This window comes from Garra rufa, chromosome 7 (genome assembly GCF_049309525.1).
Source record: "Garra rufa chromosome 7, GarRuf1.0, whole genome shotgun sequence".
Lineage (NCBI taxonomy): Eukaryota > Metazoa > Chordata > Actinopteri > Cypriniformes > Cyprinidae > Garra > Garra rufa.
Window position 1 is genome coordinate 34672114 of NC_133367.1, and position 24060 is coordinate 34696173.

Below are 24060 nucleotides of genomic sequence, written 5' to 3' on the forward strand. Positions count from 1 at the left end.
TAAAATTTTAAGTTAAATCAACTTAAAAGTACACGTCATTTTAACTCATTTTATTGTTGTGAGATGAAATAACTTGTACTTTTAAGTTGATTCAACTTAAAATTTTAAGGCAGCTGCTGAACTTAGGTTTTTAAGTTGTAGTGTACAGCTTCCTTTTTTTCTACTTTTATCGCAAAATTGTTCCACTGACAAAAACAGCATACGAGTTGAGACTGACATGAGGGTGAATACGTGATTCTGGACGTCGGTGTGAAACAGAGGACCCCAGTGAGGGAGTCCTGGCTACTCTGACAGAGATAGAGTGTGTGTGTGTGTGTGTGTGTGTGTGTGATGAGTAAGCACAGAGAGTAGCGTGGGAAGTGTGTTGGTGTGCATGAATGAGTGAGCAGAGGGCTGGAGGAGGGGCGGCCGGTGCGTGTGCCACTCAGCTGGCCTCTTTTATCTGGTCCGCTGGAGCGATGTCAACAGAGGAGAGCGGACGCCGGCACGCTGCTGGAGATCAACGCTTACACACACTCAGAAAGAGGGGGGAGGGGTTTGTCTGACCGGGGAAGCCCTGCTCTGCTTAAGACTCTGATCATATTGAGCACCTTAATCTGATTTGTTAACAACATTGTGGTGTTTGATTTATAGTTGTGAGAGTGGCATTTAAGGAATAGTTCATTAAAAAATGAAAATTCTGTCATTAATTACTCACCCTCATGTCTTTCCAAACCCGTAAGACCTTTGTTCATCTTTGGAACACAAATAAAGATGTTTTTGATGAAATCCGAGAGCTTCCTGACCCTGCATAGACAGCAATGCAACTGACACGTTCATGACCCAGAAAGGTAGTAATGACATTGTTAAAATAGTCCATGTGACACCAGTGGTTCAACCGTAATTTTCTAAAGCTACGAGAATACTTTCTGTGCACAAAGAAAACAAAAATAACAAATTTATTCAACAATTTCTTCTCTTCGGTGTCAGTCTTCGACGCATTCACGAAAAAAACACAACACACGTGTAGTTCTCATAGCTTTATAAAATTAAAGTTGAACCACTAATGAGAGTGAAAGCCTGCGTTTATTTGATCCAAAGTACAGCAAAAAAAACAATATGATTTTTAAAAATATATATATTTAAGATAGCTGTTTTCTTTGTGAATATATTGTAAAATTAAATTTATTTTTTTAGCATCATTACTCCAGTCACATGATCCTTCAGAAAAAATTCTAATATTCTGATTTGCTGCTCAAAAAACAACATAATTTATTATTATTATGTTTAAAACAGCCAAGTAGAATTTTTTTTCAGGTTTCTTTGATGAATAGAAAGTTCAGAAGAACAGTGTTTATCAGAAATGGAAATCTTTTGTAACATTGTAAATGTCTTTAGCATCACTTTTGATCAATTTAAAGCATACCTGCTAAATAAAAGTATTAATGTCTATAATTTCTTTTTATTCTGTTCAAAAACTTTTGACTGGTTTTGTATTTGTTGCTAATGTGTTTATCAAGGATATTTATTTTGAGATATACTAATGATTACATTTAAAGATTTTTATTATTAGTGTAATCTAAATGTAAAAAAAAAAGTTTAAATTACCTTTTAAATTAAGGTGCGTTCACACCGGACGCGACTTGTGCGAATAAATCGTGCAATTCGCGCGTAGTTGGACGCTTGAACACTTTAATTTACTCGCTTCATTTGCGCGTGAAATTTACTTCACAACAGACGCAAATTCCCACTCGTCAGCGGGAAAGTAGTTGTAAAATAGGTGAATGAGCTCAATTTGCCAGCTTTAGCTTGCTTGTAGTCTCTATATATATATATATTAGTGGTGGGTCGTTATCGGCGTTAACGTGCTGCGTTAACGTGAAACTCTTATCGCGCGATAAAAAAAAAATATCGCCGTTAATCTATTCTCAAATCTGGGTTGGGAGCTGGGTCTAAACTACGCAAGCTATGATGATTTTCACCTTGATAGTTTAACACGGATGTATACCGAAGACTATAGAATATGGTCGCGCGTTTAAATCTCCTCCGCCAAAACACAGACGGGATCGCGTCGTCCTCCATTCATAAAAACCGAATCTACTATAGCGAAATGCCACGTAAATTCGTCGTTTTTTGGATTCATAAATCAAAAGTGAGTTCAGTCCTCAGACGAGAAAGAACGACGGCGCGTAAGTGTCTACTTTAATACTATTTCACTAGGCGGTCGTTACTTAGAGTTGCTGCTAAAAGCACTTTGTCGTTTCTGTTTAATTACTTATTCCTAAGTATTAATTTTAAGCCGCTGTTCTCTTAAGCACTCTGTAGTTTCTATTCACTTATTGGTTAATATTAAATTTGAGCTGCTTCTAAAACGCACTCTGTAGTTTCTATTTACTTATTGGTTAATATTAAATTTGAGCTGCTTCTAAAACGCACTCTGTAGTTTCTATTTACTTATTGGTTAATATTAAATTTGAGCTGCTTCTAAAACGCACTCTGTAGTTTCTATTTACTTATTGGTTAATATTAAATTTGAGCTGCTTCTAAAACGCACTCTGTAGTTTCTATTTACTTATTGGTTAATATTAAATTTGAGCTGCTTCTAAAACGCACTCTGTAGTTTCTATTCACTTATTCGTTAATATTAATTTTGAGCTGCTTCTTAAAAGTACTCTGTTGTTCTATTTAATTATTCGTTTGTTTTATTTACATCTATTCACTGTTAGAAAAGGAGTGTTCTTCTGTTATTTGTCCTGCGATTGTTTTTGCTTTAAATTCTAGTTTTTATTGCAATCATTAAAATTGATAACTGAGCGTACGGCCAAGGGAAGCTTTTGTTTTTGTCATATCGTTCCCTTCTGGAGCTATTACAAGTGCGAAGCTGTTGCTTTTTGAGTTTCGATTGAGCCATTTTGCGTGCGGGCGAGACATTCGCGGCTCACTGAGCCTAGGAGGCGTGGCTAGCGAGAATACTGCTTAAATAGTTTGCTTACTTTCCATACTGCGGGAAAGTGAGTTCAGTCCTCAGACGAGAAAGAACGACGGCGCGTAAGTGTCTACTTTAATACTATTTCACTAGGCGGTCGTTACTTAGAGTTGCTGCTAAAAGCACTTTGTCGTTTCTGTTTAATTACTTATTCCTAAGTATTAATTTTAAGCCGCTGTTCTCTTAAGCACTCTGTAGTTTCTATTCACTTATTCGTTAATATTAAATTTGAGCTGCTTCTAAAACGCACTCTGTAGTTTCTATTTACTTATTGGTTAATATTAAATTTGAGCTGCTTCTAAAACGCACTCTGTAGTTTCTATTTACTTATTGGTTAATATTAAATTTGAGCTGCTTCTAAAACGCACTCTGTAGTTTCTATTTACTTATTGGTTAATATTAAATTTGAGCTGCTTCTAAAACGCACTCTGTAGTTTCTATTTACTTATTGGTTAATATTAAATTTGAGCTGCTTCTAAAACGCACTCTGTAGTTTCTATTTACTTATTGGTTAATATTAAATTTGAGCTGCTTCTAAAACGCACTCTGTAGTTTCTATTTACTTATTGGTTAATATTAAATTTGAGCTGCTTCTAAAACGCACTCTGTAGTTTCTATTCACTTATTCGTTAATATTAATTTTGAGCTGCTTCTTAAAAGTACTCTGTTGTTCTATTTAATTATTCGTTTGTTTTATTTACATCTATTCACTGTTAGAAAAGGAGTGTTCTTCTGTTATTTGTCCTGCGATTGTTTTTGCTTTAAATTCTAGTTTTTATTGCAATCATTAAAATTGATAACTGAGCGTACGGCCAAGGGAAGCTTTTGTTTTTGTCATATCGTTCCCTTCTGGAGCTATTACAAGTGCGAAGCTGTTGCTTTTTGAGTTTCGATTGAGCCATTTTGCGTGCGGGCGAGACATTCGCGGCTCACTGAGCCTAGGAGGCGTCCCTAGCTTTTATCATTGAAGCACTGTTTGGTTGTCTATTTAACTGCGTCAGAACAGCTGACGCTGAAGCGTCAGCGGAAGCGTTCAGCCTCCTCGCGTGAAGACCGACGAGAGTAAAGACTGCGACTTTTCCTGCGCGACTTCTCCGAGCAACGACACCGACAACGCACTTAAGTACTCCTCTCCTTTATTTCACTCTTCTTTCTGTCCTCCTCTATCATGTGTTTCCAACTCATTCCGGTGGTCTCTTCACACCGCTCTAATATCACACGCACACGTCGACGCAATATTTCTAACCTGCGTCCTATCGACACTTCTTCCACTGAACCTTTCTCTTTCACGGTTGGACTCTGGAACTGTCAATCAGCTGTCAACAAATCTGACTTCATTTCAGCATTTTCTGTGCAATCTGGTTTGAGCATTCTAGGCTTGACTGAGACCTGGATTCGTCCAGAAGACTCTGCAACCCCAGCTGCTCTTTCTAATAACTTTTCCTTCTCTCACACCCCTCGTCAGACTGGAAGGGGTGGGGGGACGGGACTTCTTATTTCTAACAACTGGAAATACTCAACCCATTCTCCTCTATGCAATTATAGTTCATTTGAATCTCATACAATCACTGTAACATCTCCTATCGAACTCCACATTGTGGTAATCTACCGCCCTCCTACTCAACTTGGCATCTTCTTAGAAGAGCTGGATGGGCTGCTGTCCTCGTTTCCAGAGGATGGCAGCCCACTTCTAGTCTTTGGGGACCTCAACATTCACCTTGACAAACCCTATGCTGCTGACTTCAATTCACTTCTAGCTTCATTTGATCTACAACGTGTTATCACTACATGCACTCATAAATCTGGCAACCAACTTGATCTCATTTACATGCGAAATTGTATTTCAGACAATATTGTGGTCAAACCCCTACACATCTCTGACCACTTCTTCATTACATTTGACCTACATCTTGCTACTTGTGCACTCCCAACCCCTCTACCTGTTACTTTTAGAAGAAACCTACGCTCTCTCTCACACTCCCATCTTTCTTCTTTAGTATCCTCCTCCCTTCCCTCTCCTACTCACTTCTCATCCCTGGACACTAATGCAGCAACTGACACCTTATGCTCCACTATTACCTCCTGTCTAGATGCTATATGCCCTCTCTCCTCCAGGCCAGCACGATCTGCTCCGACAACCCCTTGGTTATCCGATGTTCTTCGTGAGCATCGTTCCAAACTTAGGGCAGCTGAGAGAAAATGGCACAAATCTAAGGATCCATCCGACCTCAGTATGTATCGGTCTATGCTCTCATCTTTCGCTACCCAAGTACATACAGCCAAATCTTCATACTTCCACAACAGGATCAACAATTCCCCGGACGCACGCAACCTTTTCAAAACATTTAATACACTGCTTTGTCCCCCTCCACCACCTCCCACAACTTCTATAACAGCTGATGATTTCGCCACATTTTTTACAGACAAAACTACATCGATCAATAATAAGTTCTCAGCTCCACACATACAGGAACTAAAATTGACCACAATCACGGCTGGAACCCCCCACTTCTCCTTCTGTCCTTGCTCGGAGGCAGAAGTAACCAAACTTTTCCTCTCCAGCCATCCGACGACATGTTCTTTAGATCCTATCCCCTCACACCTTCTCCAAGCAATCTCCCCTACAATCCTACCGGCGCTCACACACATCATCAACACATCTCTTCTCACAGGCACTTTTCCCACTACATTTAAGCAGGCCCGGGTAACCCCACTGCTCAAAAAACCTACACTTAACTCCTCACTCATAGACAACTACAGACCTGTCTCCCTCCTTCCATTCATAGCAAAAACACTGGAACGGGCTGTTTTCAACCAGCTATCCTTATTCCTCTCACAGAACAATCTACTGGACTCTAACCAGTCAGGGTTCAGAAGCGGCCATTCAACTGAGACTGCGCTACTGTCTGTCACTGAAGCCTTGCGGACGGCAAAAGCTGAGTCCAAATCATCGGTACTCATCTTGCTGGACCTATCTGCAGCTTTTGACACTGTGAATCACCAGATCCTCCTGTCCACCCTCTCAATGCTGGGTATTACAGGGACTTCACTTCGCTGGTTCAAATCCTACCTCTCTGGTAGGTCTTTCAGAGTGGCCTGGGGAGGCGAGGTATCCAAAACTCATCAACTGGTCACTGGGGTTCCTCAGGGTTCAGTTCTTGGACCTCTCCTCTTCTCCATATACACTACATCTCTGGGCCCCATCATACAGGCACATGGCTTCTCCTACCATTGCTATGCTGATGACACACAGCTCTATCTTTCTTTCAAACCAGACGATCCATCGGTAGCTGCACGGATCTCAGGTTGCCTAGCGGATATCTCTGCATGGATGAAGGAACACCATCTACAGCTCAATCTAGCAAAGACGGAACTCCTTATCTTTCCTGCCACTCCATCTCTACAGCATGACTTCTCCATCCAGTTAGGTTCATCAACAATTACCCCATCAACTTCAGCCAGAAATCTGGGTGTTATCTTTGACAACCAACTGACTTTTAAAGACCACATAGCTAAGACCGCTCGATCTTGCAGGTTTGCATTGTACAACATCAGAAAGATCAGGCCCTTCCTAACAGAGCATGCTACACAACTCCTCGTCCAGGCCCTGGTCATTTCCAGGCTGGACTACTGCAATGCTCTTTTAGCTGGTCTTCCAGCATGTACAATCAAGCCTCTACAAATGATTCAGAATGCAGCAGCACGACTGGTCTTCAACGAGCCCAAAAAGGCCCATGTTACACCTCTCTTCATATCCCTGCACTGGCTACCGGTTACAGCACGCATCAAATTCAAGACACTGATGCTGGCCTATAGGACAGCCACCGGATCATCACCTGCCTACCTCCATTCACTACTACACATCTACACTCCTTCCAGAAGACTGAGATCCTCTAGTGAAAGACGCCTCATTGTACCACCACAGAGAGGCATGAAATCACTGTCCAGAACATTCTCGTTCAACGTTCCTGCCTGGTGGAATGATCTTCCCACCCCTATCCGGAATGCAGACTCCTTAACAGCTTTCAAACGACTGCTGAAAACCCATCTTTTTCGACACTATCTGACTCAATAAAAAAAAAAAAAAAAAAAAAAATATATCCTCCCTTCTAGCCTGTTTTTCCTCTCTTTCTTGATCTTCTCCTTCTAGCCTGCACTCTTCTAACAACGCCTGATATATGGCATTTTTGAACACTTCCTATGTTGATCTGCCTCCTTAGGATGAATCACTTGTTGTATTCCCAATTGTAAGTCGCTTTGGATAAAAGCGTCGGCTAAATGAATAAATGTAAATGTAAATGTAAATGTTGGTCAGTCACTTAATTCAAATCGCGATATGGACTAGTGTATGTGAAAACTGAAATGCAAAAAGACCGTTTTAATATGAATCCGGTATGTTCCGTTTGCCTAGCTGTATGTATGCATTGCGGAGACGAGCTTTTACTACACGCATACTGAAACACACGTGACGCTCCCGGTAATTTTTGGCATTTTCATCTCACATGAACAGATAAACTCAATCTCCCAAACTGCTGTGAGTGTCACTTTTACCGTTTCATTTGAGAAAACTAGCATCATATCATACTGTATACACAGAAACTTCACGGCAACCTGTCAAAATAAAAGTACGGTGTAACATGTAATGGGCTGGGTAGGTGTTGACGTTAAAAAAACACAATCTAATAGGTAGAAAAAATAATTTCATTGTTAGTTAGTTAACACAAGTACATCTAATTGAACATAATTTATTTTCATCAACAAATTATCATAGAACAGCTTTATGAGCTTTATGATCCATTCTCAAAGACTTTAAGTCATTATTTGGGTAGCACACATATTCTGAATGCCTTCAGCAGAATTCAAATTAGCCATTTTAATCTAGATTAATGTAGATTAATTCCAAGATTTATATATGTGATCTTATATAAGATATATATATGTGTGTATATATATGTATATGTAGGTCAAATTGAGTAAAGAGCGTTTTTTTAAAACTTACCAGATTGTCCGACCTCTTCACTCACTTTCTTCTAAGCAACATCCTTTTTATTCCTGTTTCTATAAAAGTACAAAGATGTATCGTTCAGCAACGGTGATTTTGTCCACCATTATTTTTTTGAATTTCTGCCTCCGTCACTACTAGAGCAAGCTCCTTTCTGGTCCTCGAATCTGATTGGCTGAAAGGAGTGTGATATTCTACTGATAACAGAACTCCAATCGTTTCTCTGTTTGTATCACTCCGCTTGTGATATTTCTCACAGTGAGTTTCATGACGGACACCCAAATCAACTATAATTGTATAAATAAGACTCTTTTTGTCACTGTTTGTAGTTTTAAGAGGTTTTTAGGCAATAATATAGTTTTCGGTTTGTTAATAAACGTAACACATGGATTGCTATTTCACCCTTGAAAGTGTTTGGTGAGTTCGGTCACAAAATATACGTCATTCAACCCCAACAATCGGGTTGTGAATGTATCACTATGCCTTTAGTTTCGGTATCTTTTGGTTCGCTGTTAAAATGCCAGTGTGAACGCTAAGCGGACAAGAGCCAAATGTATAATTTTGCTTTTGGTCCAGACTAAATGAACCAAGCAAACCGAACACACCCTAAGATACGAGATCCTGTGTTTGGATCTTTAGATGATCTGTCTGACATGATATTTCCCATTTTCCTTGGTTTGTAGATGGGTATGGCAGGTGGCAACAGTCCGTTCGGTCAGTACCAAGGTGCAGGGCAACAAATGGGCACGACTGGCGTGAACGCTCAGAATAAAGGCGCGCTTCCCAACAGCCTGCCCCAGTTTCCAACTGACCTAAAGGGAGCGACGGTCACCAGCGTGCCAAACATGGTGAGTTTCCCTTTATACACGCTAACTGGATTGATTAGCAGACGAAGGTTAATTCTGTGGTTTTCTCGCCCACAGCCCCAGCAGCAGCAGCAGGTGTCGGTGGGGATGGTGGCAGGTCAGGGCGTGTCGGCGGGCCCCACGGCCGACCCGGAGAAGCGCAAGCTGATCCAGCAGCAGCTGGTTCTGCTGCTGCACGCCCACAAGTGCCAGCGGCGCGAGCAGGCCAACGGAGAGGTGCGAGCCTGTGCGCTGCCCCACTGCAGGACCATGAAGAACGTCCTCAATCACATGACGCACTGCCAGGCCGGCAAATCCTGCCAAGGTGAGTCGCCAGAGCTGCTCATGACTCGGATGCTTGACGGATAACGTAAGGCTTTTCCACTTGATTCATGATTTGGCTTCAGTGCGCTTCAGTGTGAGTGTCACATGCTGCTTTGACCTCAATGTGAGAAGTTGTGAAGATAGAAAGGATTCTGCATTTCTTTCATTTCTTTCCAAATATTATTTTAAAAATCTTTCAAATTCTTCCTCTCCATTACTCAAATGATTTGAACTGAACCATTAGGGAACAAGAATCATTAAGAACTGAAATCAGATTTCAGAACAACATCTGCAACTAATAATTTCTAAACCTTTCATTTGTTTTTGCAAAATGAACATAATTTCGCAATATCGCCATTTAAAACAGTTTTCGCAAAAGAGTTAATGTTATTAATATTGTATGTATTACTGTTAACATTGTTCATATTTAATAATTATATATTATTAGTTTATTATTTTTCAAAATAGCATTAATAAAATGTGCATTCTATATTTATTAAATTAACTGACATAATGTGAATTTTAAGGTTATTCTTTTTTAATTAAAAATATATATATTTATAAATATGTAATTGTATCATTTATGTATATACCTATTTTTAATAATATAATGTTATTATGTATTATTAATTTATTTTTTGACAAAATATGCATTTTATGCTTTTTTTAAATATTAATCCAGTAATAGATAGTAAGGGAGAAAATGTGTTAACCCTTAAAGACCTAGAACATTTTTGGGGCACCTGAGGCACCTGTATATTTCTTTGTTTTTTAAGACCTATTCTAGCAGTCAGCATCAATTGTCATATATCATTATAAACATAAGAACTTGAACTTTATGTCTAGCTAATTTAAAATTACAAATTTCCTTTTGTTTTCTCTAAAAAGTAGTGAATTTCCAGAATTTTAGGAAAAAACGCTACCAACAATTGGGTGTTTTTTACTGTGTACTCAAACAAAAACTCCTGAAGTTTGGATTTTTTTCTTTAAAAATTTGTATTTAGGTGTTTTACACTTCCAAATAAAATTTTGTCTATATATAACATTCCCCAAGCAAGTTATAGCCAGTTATTACAATATTATTTAGGCGCTTTTCAGTGAAAAACAGGCCCATTTCGTTTATTGACAATATAGATCTGTCCAAAAACGTTTCAGGAGTAAAGTCATCGCAGAAACAGTGTTAAATAATAGCAAAACACAGTAAAAATAATTTACTTTTTCAGATAAATATATTCTTAATCCAAAAGATGAACAATAAACACAAATAGTGTAGAAAGTAGCACAAGAAAAACTGCACATTGTCTTGTGCAACAAAAAAATAAATAAACAATCCAAATGATTCACAAACTAAACACAAAATGAGAGAGAAATATACTGAATGCAACCGAAAAAATAGTACAAATAATCTTTAAAAACTATATAATAATTAGTCACACAATATAACAACCAAATAGATGGATCTGCTGGCTGTAGTCTGCGTCGGAATCTATTTTACCGGGACATCACCTAGTGATGCAAAAACCTGCATTCCAGTGCTTTATCTGATATATGCTGCTGTTTCATCCTTGTTTTTGGTTTGTTTTATGTCAAAGGGCTCTGTCGTGAGTATTTCTGTACATTTTCAAAGAATGCTGTCATGCAAATGTGTTATTTTGCGTTTGTTTTCATGCACGAAAGACGCACTTTGCTTTCACTTTGCGTCTGTTCAGATTTGCAAAGAAACATACTAATCGGTGGTTCAAAAGACCAAAATCTATGTTTATTGGTTGAATAGATGACAGTTTGAACCAATCGGGGCACAGGGGTGGGACTAAGCATCAACAATCGTTCCTGTTTGGCTCAGAGGACCAAAACGTATTGATTTCATCTGACGAATCAGTGCTGAGGAAATGTGATGACGTAATCACGCTCACCACGGAGCCTCTGAATATCCAAATGAGACAAATGCGATATCACTGAAAAGAGTAGACTCTGTACTTTACGAGACTTTTTAAAGCATTCAAATTGGATTAGCGGTTCAAAAGTTATTAAACATTTAAGAACAATAGTTATTTTTAGCCGCCGGCGGCTGTCTCGGTCTTTGAGGGTTAAATAAAGGTTACACAATATTTTCATAAAAATACCACTGACGTAATGTGAATTTTATGTTTATAAATGTATAAATAAAATGTACAAATAAAATATGCATATAAAATATTTGTAATAATATATTTTATTTTATATTGTTAATTTATTTTTTTACAAAAACATAAAATGCACATTTTGTCAGTGTTTTTTTTGTAAAAAATAAATAAACAATATAAAATAAAATGTATTACTACAAATATTTTTATGCATATTTTATTTATCAATCTATAAACATAAAATTCACATGATGTCAGCAGTATTTTTTTTATAAAAGTAGATTTAATAAATACACAATGCAAATTTTGTCAGGGGTATTAAATCTATTTTTATAAAAATGCTGGTGACATAATGTGAATTTTATGTTTATTCATTTATAAATAAAAAATATATTAAAAGATTCACAATTTATCATTTTCATGTATAAACAAGTTAAATATATAATTATGAATATGGTTATGTAACAAACTTGTGAGTAAATATTTATACAAGAATATCATTGAAATTTATTCAATAATATACATATAATTTACAGAATTGTAAATAATAAAATGTTGATTAAAAAATCACAAACATACGTTGTTAATAATACTTTTAATATGTATTCATTTATAGTCTATGATTGCAATTTATACAGTAATATATAATTTATAAAATTGTATTTAAAATGTTTATTCAAAACATAAATTACACAGAAATAAATTGCGTTTTAAAATATATTCAAGTAGAAATCAGTTATTTTACATAGTAAAAAAATCACAATATTTCTGCTTTTGCTTTTTCGGATCAAATAAAAATAACAAATAAAAAACGATGTGGTTAATGGTACTTTATTAGTATTTAAGTATTTATTTATATTGTTTAATTGCAATTTATATAATATTATAGAATTGTAAACAATTCAAATATTTATTAAAAATAAATAAATAAACCCTACATTGTTAATTGTTTGTTTGTTTATTGAATCGTTTATTGAATCAACAAATAAAGTTACATTTAAGTTGCTTATATTTTATTTAAATGTCTTTTTTTTAGGTTATACGTTATTAAATGAAATTAATGGAATTTTATTAAATGTTACTTTTCATGTTCTTTCATGTGTATAATATAATATAATATAATATAATATAATATAGTTGTCAAAAATATATAATATTGTTTATTATAACAAGTTCAAGTGTGCAAAAGTTTGAATCAAGCTGGATCTGCAACAAAAGTATAGCAATGGGTTTAGTACATAGTGCGTGTGCTTTTGTGTGAAAGAGAAAAGCTTTTGAGGAGTGTCTGTTTCGTGGGTTGAGGTGTGCACAAGTAGACTTGTTTTGATCTGTCATCTGCGCTTTGTTTAGTCTCAGCGCGAGCCGTAATGAGCCGCTTTTGTCCCGATTGTGTGCGTCTTTGCTCTCGCCACACTCCAGTTTACTACTAATTTACATAACTATTACAACATCCCATTTCATTTGAGATTTGTTACCACCACAACAATACATTACAAATATTACGTAACAAAGTATATTTCTGGCCGAACACCTTTGGTTTCATTCGCTCAACGCTTCGCTTGCTCACACAGGGAATTTCCAGAGCGAGCGCTGTGCTCCGTCTCAAGTAAAACAGTCCATTTAAAGAGAAAATGGCACTCTTTATGGCATAATGCAATATTAAGGGCTTGGCAAGCGGCAGGAGAGGGCTTGCGGCGGCCCGATGCCGCCCGGCTGCTTTGCTCTCAGAGCTTTAGTTGTTGTTGGAGCCGGAGCACAGGGCTTCATTTCAACTCAAACACCAGCCTAGTGCCAAGCGTGCCGTCCAAGCTGCCAGCTCATTTCCTGTTGTTCCTGACCGCTGAGACACCCGTATCTCTGCGCTCGCTCTCCTGAGGAAGGGCATGAAGGCTAGAGATGAGTCTTAAAGCAGAGTGCGTTTGGTGCGTCTTGTTGCTTTCTCAAAGCGGTGACTAAACCAGGTGTGACGCGATCGATCACAGCAGCAATAGATCAGAATTGTGTTGATATTGGAAACTCGATCACTCCGCATGATAGAAAATATTATAATGAGGATATTATGATGCAAATGTCTTGTGTTGCTGTCAGTATTAAATCAGCTTGAAAAATTTTAGTAAGTTTTATTGATAATTGCGATAAATATTCAGTGAATATTGTTATTCCAGAAAATCAGTTTTAGATATTATTTTAATCAGTTATTAAAAGTCTATTCTATAAGTTCTAAGATAATAAATGAAAAAAAGTCTAATGTTATTTAAATGTTGTTTAATGTGATTAATTAAAGCATAATTGAGTCAAAGTTTGTAGAAAAACTATTTAGTCTGGTATTTTATATATATTTATATATTTTAGTAATATATTTTATTATATTTTGTTAATTTGTTTATTTATAAAAAAAAAAATACCATTGACAAAATGTGCATTTTATGTTTAGTAATTTCTTAAAAATACCACTGACATAATGTGAATTGTAAGTTTATTCATTTATAATTAAAATAAAATGTATATTTATAAATAGGTAATCGTATAACTTATTAAATTATAAATATTAAGAAAATATGTCTATAAAATATTTTAATAATATATTGCATTTTGTGTATATATCATTTTTTTATTATTATTATTATTATTTTTTTTTTTACAAAATACCATTGGAAAAAATTGCATTTTGTTGATTTATTTTTATGAAAATACCACTGACATAATTAGAATTTTATGTTTATTCATTTATAATTAAAGTAAAATTATATTTATAAATAGGTAATTATATAATTTATTCAATTATAAATATTAAGAAAATGTTATTTTATAATATATTTTATTATTTATATTTTGTAAATTTGTTTTTTTACAAAATACCACTGACATAATGTGAATTTTATGTTTATTCATTTATTAATAAAATAAAATTAAACATTAATAAATATGTAATTGAATAATTGATGAAATTATAAACATTAGGAAAATATAACTAAAATATAATATATATTGTTTTGTATTAATAATATATTGTATTATACATTATTAATTAATTAATTAATTTACATTTATTTTATTTATTTATTTATTTATTTATTTATTTAATATTATAGAAAAAATTGTTTATTCAATTAATTTTGTGTATTCATTTATTATTAAAATTAAAATATATTTATATGTAACTGGATAATTGATGAAATTATGCACATTAGGAAAATATTTAAAATATGTATATAAAATATTTTAGTAGCATATTGTATTGTATTATACATTATTAATTAGTTTGTTTTTTTACAAAATGCCATTAACAAAATGTGCATTTTGTTTATTAAATTTATTTTTACATTTATTCATTTATTAATAAAATTAAATATATTCATAATTATGTAATTGTATTGTTACATAATGTATTAAATTATGAATATTAAGAAAATATTTAAAATATGTATATAAACATATATTATATTAATTTATTTTTATAAAATACCATTGACAATGTGCTTTATATTTATTATGTTTATTTTTATTCATTTATAAATAAAATAAAAATATATGTATAAATATGTAATTGTATAATTTATGAAATTATAAATATTGAGAAATTGTAAAAATATGTATACACAAATTTGATTAATATATTGTATTATGTTGATTTATTTGTTTTTATACAAAATACCTTTGACAGAATGTGCTCTTTAACTTATTATTAATAAGTTAAATATATTTCCGAGTTTTTTATGTAATATACATTTATGAATTATTGCATTTTATTAGTATTTTGATTTGGCTTTTATTTTTATATTTTCAATAGCAATTTAATTTGATTGTTTTATTCTGAATTTTTAACTAAATTTTGATTTCAATTTTATTAGTTTTATCCATTTCCTTTTTAGTTATTAAATGTTTACATTTACATTACATTTTTCCCTCCTTAACCAGTAAAATGATGGCGTTCACTTATTTTCTGTTCTTGTTGTCCCTTTGGATAATCCCTCCTACAGTGAAATGTCATTGGTTAAAAAAATCTCACTCCACATAACTGTTACTAAACTCTTGTTATGATCTGTTTTATGTTTTTGTCATTTGAGGTATTTTTTAAACTTGTTGTGAGAACCGAAAAAACGTGTTCCTTAGCTGTGGGTTTAGTGAAGTCACTTGTGGCAGATGTGTGCTGAGCTGCTCTCCCACAGGACCTTTTAGCTCCCAGTTTTGCGGCGGTTGGACACACTTGCACTTTGGCTCAGGCTTTCTTCTGTCTCTGTCTCTGCAGTGGCTCATTGTGCTTCATCGAGGCAGATCATCTCGCACTGGAAGAACTGCACGAGGCACGACTGTCCCGTCTGCCTCCCGCTGAAGAACGCCAGTGACAAACGCAACCAGCAACGTGAGTCTGTCCTCCATCACACATCCTCCTCTGTACTTCACCACAATATATTTGCATAATCATTTTAATCATCTTTTTGGTTTTTCAGTGTTTTTACAGTCTGGTAGAAAGAAAACATCCAAAAGACACTGTTAAGTGTTTCTTTTATAGCACTTTATCTATTTGCGTCAATAGATTTCAATTACAATCCATATTTTTAAAAGCCGTTTTCTCCTACACTGGGCCATAAATCTCCACTTCAGTAGCACACACCAGACTTTACATGTTTATTCCTGTTTATATCCTGAAGGTTTTTGCAGAGGGATTTGTTCATATATAATTTGCTTGATGTTATTCCCCCCAAAAAATAAAAAAAATTGTTTTCTGAATTATAGAGTAACAAAATGAGAGATTTTACTAAATCATTTGACTCTAATATGTAAAAAAAAAATTAACAAGAATTTTTAAACTGACTTCATCCAGTGTTTGTACTAGAAACTTATGCAAATGAGTGCATATTTAATTAAATTATGCCTTTAGAAAACTTATATTTTATTCACAAAGACATTTAAACAAATGCCAGTTTATATTGGAATCTAAATTTAATATATTCCAGCTATAATATATTGTCTTTTGATGGCAAATAAAAATTGTATGTATATGACTTTCTTTTTTCAGACAAATATGATTGAAGTTATATTTAAAAATGTCCTGGCTCTTCCAGGCTTTATAATGGCAGTGAATGGGTGTTGATATTTTGAAGCCCAATGAAGTGCATCCATCCATCATAAAAAGTGCTCCACACGGCTTCAGTAGGTTAATAAAGGCCTTTTGAAGTGAATCGATGCATTTGTGTAAACAAATATTCACATTTGAAACTTTAAATATGGATTATTTAAAGTCTCATGCCAGCGGACACAAGAAACGCAATATTGTAATGTTTACATTTTAAAAGTAACTTTCCCAACACTGCTTATAAGCATGTATTTAGTTACTTTTTAGGTAACTAAACTAAATTAGTTACTTTTTATGGGGTAACGCACTATTGTAACATGTGACTTTTAAAAGTAACTTTCCCAAACATTGATTATTAGCATGTATTTAGTTACTTTTTAAGTAACTAAACTATATTAGTTACTTTTTATGGAGTGATGCAATATTGTAATGCATTACTTTTAAAAGTAACTTTCCCCAACATTAAATATTTGCATAAATGTAATTTATTTTTAGGTTACTAAACTAAATTAGTTACTTTTTATGGAGCAACGCATTACTTTTAAAAGTAAGTTGCCCAAACACTGATTATAAGCATGTATTTGGTTACTTTTTAGGTAACTAAACTAAATTAGCTACTTTTTCTGGAGTAAAGCAACATTGTAATGCATTACTTTTAAAAGTAACTTTCCCCAACACTGATTATAAGCAAATATTTAATTACTGTTTAGGTAACTAAACTAAATTAGCTACTTTTTCTGGAGTAACGCATGACTTTTAAAAGTAACTTTCCCAAACACTGATTATAAGCATGTATTTAGTTACTTTTTAGGTAACTAAACTAGTTACTTTTTTTGGAGTAACACAATATTGTAATGCATTACTTTTAATAGTAACTTTTCCCAACACTGAATATTAGCATAAATTTTGTTACTTTTTACAGAAACTAAAGTGAATTAGCTACTTTTTATGGAGTAACGCATTACTTTTGAAAGTAACTTTCCCAAACACTGATTATAAGCTTATATTTAGTTACTCTTTATATAACTAAACTAAATTAGTTACTTTTTATGGAGTAAAGCAATAATGTAACACATGACTTTTAAAAGTAATATTCCCCAACAGTGTTTGTAAGCATATATTTCATTACTTTTTAGGTAATATAAACAAAACTAATTACTTTTTATGGAGTAACGCAATATAGCTGTGGTGTGGACTACTATTCTTTATTTATTGTTATTATAGTTATTGTCTCTTGTGAACGCGCCTTTTATGTAAGTGTGAACTTAATACCAAAATAACATTACTTTTGACACACACGCACACTAAAAAAACCCTCTAACACTGACACACATCCACATTTTCCCACACAAAATGAGTGGAGAGAGCAAAAAAAATGGTCACAAATCAGAAGCACAAAACGAAGATTTGTAAAGAAAAATGTGGGAGGATTTCGCCAAGAGGCGACTGGTTTTCCTTTGCTGTAAACAAAACTTGGTTCTCACAAACTAGCATATTCTCACTGGAGCTTACCCCATGTCTACGTCCTACATCCTATGTCATCCACTAGACCGCAACTTGCTTCAGATGGCCTTTATTAACCCCTGGAGCCTTGTGGAGCATTTTTTATAATAGGTGGATGCACTTTTTGTACTTTAAAATCTCAACACCCATTCACTGCCATTATAGAGCTTGGAACAGCCAGGAGATTTTTATATAACTCTGATTGCATATGTCTGAAAGAAGAAAGTCATATACACCTAGAATAGCTTGAGGGTGAGTAAATCAAGAGGTCTTTTTCATTTTTTGATGAACTATCCCTTTAAGTGTCTGAAACCATAACATTCGTGAACAGACTTCAGGATTTAAAGATCAAATGTGTTTAAAGTGAGTAACACATTCAGCTGCACTGTGTTTTTTGGATCTGTAGTTACTCAGCAGGATTCTGCGAGGAAAGGCGTGATGGTGGTTCAGTAGCTGTGAATGTGTGAATGCTTCAGACGGGCCGTGTGTGTGTTTGCAGAGCCGTACAGCTGAGGGGGGAGGGGCGGCGAGGATGAGGAGAGTTGTGCCGCCCCGCCGGCTGAGCGGTGACTCATTAAAATCTCACGCTGTTACAGCTCCAGCAAACCTGCATACTGCCTCTCCCTCTGCCAGGCGTCTCTCATCATGACTCTGAGAGCGCGAGGCGGCTAAAGTGTTTGTTTTTGCGCTGTGGGATTTACATGTTGGAGAGTCGCTGCTGCGATATTTCTTCTCCATGCAAATGGCGCCTCGGACCCCCTCCCCTTTCCTTTCTACTTCCCCCGTTTTTTCCACATTCAGATGAGTAATGTTTTCTTCCAGACGGCTGTTTGGCAGGGTTTGAACTTTTTTTTGCACTCCTGTTTTGACAGACAGATCCTGCCAAGTGTTTAAACAAAATCAGACGTGAAATCTCAGGCAGAACCTGTTTGAAATATGTGGTTTGGTCTAAAACCTCTCTTTCCTGCCTTGCAGCAATGCTGAGTCCCCCCAACGCCGGTCTGCAGACCCCTATCGGGACGGTCGGCACGGGGCAGCAGACGGCGCCCGCTCTACCCAGCTCTACGCCCATCGACCCCAGCTCCATGCAGCGGGCGTACGCTGCCCTCGGCCTCCCCTACAGCAACCAGACCCCCACGCAGGCCCAGTCACCCGCACAGACGCAGGGCCCCGGACAGCCGACTGCGCAGACGCCGCAGACCCAGCACCAGCAGCAAATGAGATCCATCAATGCACTTGGTAAACAGTTATTATATTATAGGGGGGAAAAAAAATAAAAATAATATATATACAGTCAAGCCTGAAATTATTTATACCCCTGGCAGATTCTAGCTTAAAGTTACTTTTATTCAACCAGCAAGTTTTTTTTTGATTAGAAATGACACAGACGTCTCCTAAAAGATAGTAAGACGATGTACAAGAGGCATCATTGTGGAAAAAATATTTCTCATCTTTTATTTACATTTGAACAAAAAATGGCATGTCCAAAATTATTCATACCCTTTGCAAACTGTCACAGTCTGTGGGAAAATCCAAAGTTCTATACCATTCCAAATAGTCCAAGCTGTTGTTGGCTTGGCCAAAATTATTCATACCCTTCTCAGTAATCAATAGAAAAGCCTTTATTGGCTATTACAGCAATCAAGTGCTACCTATAATTGCAGCTTTTTGCATGTCTCCACTGGTATTTTTGCACATTCATCTTTAGTAATGAATTCCAACTCTTTCAGGTTGGAGGGTCTCCTTACCATCACCCTGATCTTTAGCTCCCTCCACAGATTCTCAATTGGATTTAAGTCAGGACTCTGGCTGGGCCACTGCAAAACGTTAATGTTTTTGTCTGCTAACCATTTCTTCACCACTTTTGCTGTGTGTTTTGGGTCGTTGTCGTGCTGAAATGTCCACTGGTGCCCATAGTTTCTCTGCAGACTGCCTGATGTTGTTGTTGAGAATTTTGATGTATTGCTCCTTTTTCATGGTGCCGTTTACTGTGATCAGGTTCCCTGGTCCACCGGCTGAAAAACACCCCCAAAACATTAGGTTCCCACCACCATGTTTGACAGTGGAGATGGTGTTCTTAGGGTTGAAGGCTTCTCCTTTTTTACGCCAAATGAAGACTACACCATTGTGGCCAAACAATTCAATTTTTTTTCATCTGACCATTAAACAGAAGACCAGAAGTTGTCTTCTTTGTCCAGATGAGCATTTGCAAAGGCCAAGCGGGCTTTTGTGTGCCTTATCTGGAGAAGTGGTGTCCTCCTTGGTCTGCGTCCATGGAACCCAGCGGTGTGCAGTGTCTGTTGGACCGTCTGCCTTGAGATGTTGCCATCAGCAGAGCCTAGATTTATCATTTATCAGGCCTTGATGGTGATCCTAGATTGTTTTTTTACCTCTCTCACTATCCTCTTGGCCAGCACAGGTGTCAATTTTGGCTTCCGACCACGTCCTCTGAGATTTTTCACAGTGTGGAACGTCTTGTATTTTTTAATAATACTTTGCACTGTAGCCATTGGAACTTCAAAACATTTAGATATGGTCTTATAGCTCTTTCCTGACTTGTGAGCAGCCACAATGCGCAGCCGCAGGTCCTCAGTGAGCTCCTTTGACTTAGCCATGACTGTCCACAAACCAACAGCAGAGAGCTTCTGTTTTTCACCTGTTGAGTTGATTAAAACAGCTGTTCCCAATGAATCAGGGTAATTAGGATGCTTTAGAACAGCTTGGACTATTTGGAATGGTATAGAACTTTAGATTTTCCCATAGACTGTGACAGTTTACAAAGGGTATGAATAATTTTAGACATGCCACTTTTTGTTCAAATGTAAATAAAAGATGAGAAATTTTTTTCCACAATGATGCCTCTTGTACATCGTCTTATTTTCTTTTGGGAGAAGCCTGTGTCATTTCTGGTCAAAAAATACTTGCTGGTTGAATAAAAGTAACTTTAAGTCTGAATTTGCCAGGGGTATGAATAATTTCGGGCTTGACTGTATTTGTGTGTGTGTATATATATGGGTCAAAGACGTTAAAATGTCCACGTCAAAAGAAATGTACAAAAGTGATTTTATGTCCATAGAAAGCACATTAAATGTAAGTAAAGTGTCTACTTTTAAGGTTTCAGATAAGTTTTTGGAGAATAAAATGTCAAAATTTGGTTGAAATAATTGTCATAAAACATTGTCATTCAGTGTAACACAATATTTATGTGAAAATTCAAACAACATGCTTTTTCTGACTTGTGCATATTAAAATATCTAAAAAAAATAAGGGAGCATATTCAATTTTGTTGTGTTTTAAATGAGTAAAACCATTCTTACTGACAAATGTTCAAAACTAAGAATAGTGGCGAATTTTAAAAATGTAGAATTGCAACTAATTAGTATTTGGGGTAAAAGTAATTGGTCTTTTAATATGTCATAAATTGATTTTTGTTGTAAATATGCCTGACAAGGTTGTTACACTGAATGATGGTTTAGTGGGTGTCTTCTGTAAATTAGGGAAAATGTATATTTATTTTTGTTTAGAAAAACAAAACAAAAAAAACACATTTAGAGCAGTATTACACTAATTGTTTTTATGCTTAAACCATTTTTTGTCTTTGACCCATGTATGTATGTATGTGTGTGTATGTGTTATATATACAGAATGTAATATAAATTATGAAATATAATGTTTTTGTATTTTATTTTTGTGTTTTATAATATGAAGTGATTATTTTGATCTTGCTCAAATTCTGTGATTATCTAATCTATATTAAATGTTATTTAGAATTGTATTTTACATGTTTTTATTAGTTTGTTTTATATGTGTTTATTTATTTGTTTTATTTCATTATAAATAAATGTTTATAATAATGTAAAATATGTAAAAAAAAATGGAATATAAAAAGAACATTATTCAGGGAGTATGAGTTATGTATTATGTATCTTTTATTTGTTTGTTCATATACATACATAATACATAAATACATATACAAATACATATACCTATGCATACATAAAATAAACTGAACATATAGTAAACTAAACGTATATTAATAACAAACTAGTAAAATAAAACAAAAATAAGCTAAATAAAAAATACTATTGCATGCTTTTATTAAAATGTTTAATTTTATCAAATCTATCTATCTTAGTTGTATTGTATATTACATTGAATGTGTTTACACGCACATAAATGCAAAAATAATCATAAATGTTTTAGTTATTTTGGTATATTAGGTAAGACTAAATTAAAAAGTCATCTTTTAAAATTTATTTCAGTTAGTGAGTATTTTATTTATGTTAATGTTTTTATAGTTTTTGTTTCAGCATTAACTTTTATTATATATCAGGGTTATTATATATTTAAATCCTTTTAAAATATATTGCATTTTAATCTAAATATAATATATTGTATATTTTATTTAATATTTAAATATTTTATTTAGTATTTAAATAAAATATAAATTGATATAGATGTATAGTAAATGGTTAATATTTTTATTTAAATAAAATATTTAATGTACACTACCAGTGTAGTTTTTGAACTGTAAGGTTTTAATGTTTTTAAAGAAGTCTCTTCTGCTCACCAAGCCTGCATTTTTTTTTTTTTTTGATCCAAAGTAAACAGTAAAATTTTGAAATATCTTTACTATTTAAAATAACTGTTTTCTATTTGAATATATTTTAAAATGTAATTTATTCTTGTGATTTCAAATGATCCTTTAGAAATCATTCTAATATGCTGTTTGTTGTTAAAAAAAATAGAATAAGTAGAAGTAGTTTCTTTGAATAAATTATATTTGAAAATATATTCAAATTGAAAGCAGTTATTTTAAATAGCAAAAATATTTCACAATGTTACTGTTCTTGCTGTTCTTTAGATTCAATAAATGCAGGCTTGGTGAGCAGAAGAGACTTCTTTAAAACACATTAAAATCATACTGTTCAAAAACTTTTGACTAGCAGTGTAAATATATTAAATATTATTTATGGAGTATTTTATTTATCTATTTTTTCGTCCAGGGGGTGGGCAAATGAACCCAATCGGCGTACCGACATCAGAACAGGCTAAGCTGCTCCAGGATGGCACCATGCCATCATCCCTTAACCCTAACAAGTAAGACACACACGCACATGCCAACCAAAACCAGTTCTTAATTGCTCAAAGGTGATGTTTTAATGCTGTTTGCTTACTTAATAACTTCTTGTCTTGTCTTTACTCAGTCAACTGATGCCGGACGGTTCTACAGTAGGCAACATGGCTAATTTGCCCACAGCTGCCCCTCTGTCCGCCACCGGTGTGAGGAAAGCCTGGCACGAGCACGTCACTCAGGACCTCCGCAACCACCTTGTACACAAACTGTTAGTACACACTTGCTCTTACAATTTCTGATTGCTATTAATGTTGAAAACAGTTACTTAACGCTGTAAATGTTTGTTTAGGGTGCAGGCCATCTTCCCTACACCAGACCCCGCCGCCCTAAAGGACCGTCGCATGGAGAACCTAGTAGCGTATGCGCGAAAAGTTGAAGGGGATATGTACGAGTCGGCCAATAGCAGGGTGAGCTCAAACCATCGATCAGGGGTACACTTAATCCGTTAGGCCGATTAAAAACTAATTCTTAAGTGTCGATTGTGTCGATTTCGAACAGTGTTGTCTGTGTATGTTGTATAGGACGAATACTATCACTTTCTGGCGGAGAAGATCTATAAGATCCAGAAAGAACTGGAGGAGAAGAGAAGATCCCGATTACAGAAGCAGATTATTAACCAGGCGCCCTTGACTGCAGCGGGACAACAGCCGCCGGCCCTCAACCAGCCTAATGTCATGGGACCTCGGCCACAGAGTAAGTCACATACTCATACGATGACCACAGCTACTGAAAGAGCGTACAGGTGGTGATGGATATAAACGTAGACGAAAGCCGTACCATCATTTTTTCGCCACAAGGAGTCTTAACGCCCTGATGAGAAACTCCTTGACAAGCGTCTGCATGTTTACATCCTGCCAGGATGGCATCTAGCGTTTCTTGTCTCTGCCGTATGTAAGCTCTTTCAGTAGCTGTGGTCGACTAAAAGCCTCAAAGGCATCAGGGCTAAAGTGGAGAGAACAAAGACGCAGGTCTTTAGGAAGTTTTATTCATCCACAGGCATCTTCCCATTTTTTCTCCTCCTCTTATCGCTAGGAAAAGCAGTGAAGACTTACATCGCTTCTCTTGTCGACCCTTCGACTGAAAA

At 35.2% G+C, this 24060-nt stretch overlaps 1 protein-coding gene across 2 annotated transcripts in view; it reads left to right on the plus strand.

Annotated features, from left to right (window-relative positions):
- crebbpa (CREB binding protein a) overlaps positions 1-24060 on the plus strand; it is an 85883-nt gene that overhangs the window by 25212 nt on the left and 36611 nt on the right. For both annotated transcript variants that reach the window (XM_073844841.1, XM_073844842.1), the window contains exons 3-10: positions 8651-8815; positions 8891-9137; positions 15509-15622; positions 18815-19078; positions 22846-22939; positions 23047-23184; positions 23266-23383; positions 23498-23669. In XM_073844841.1, coding sequence (XP_073700942.1) covers positions 8651-8815; positions 8891-9137; positions 15509-15622; positions 18815-19078; positions 22846-22939; positions 23047-23184; positions 23266-23383; positions 23498-23669 — 1312 coding nt within the window. The remainder of the gene's footprint in view (positions 1-8650; positions 8816-8890; positions 9138-15508; positions 15623-18814; positions 19079-22845; positions 22940-23046; positions 23185-23265; positions 23384-23497; positions 23670-24060) is intronic.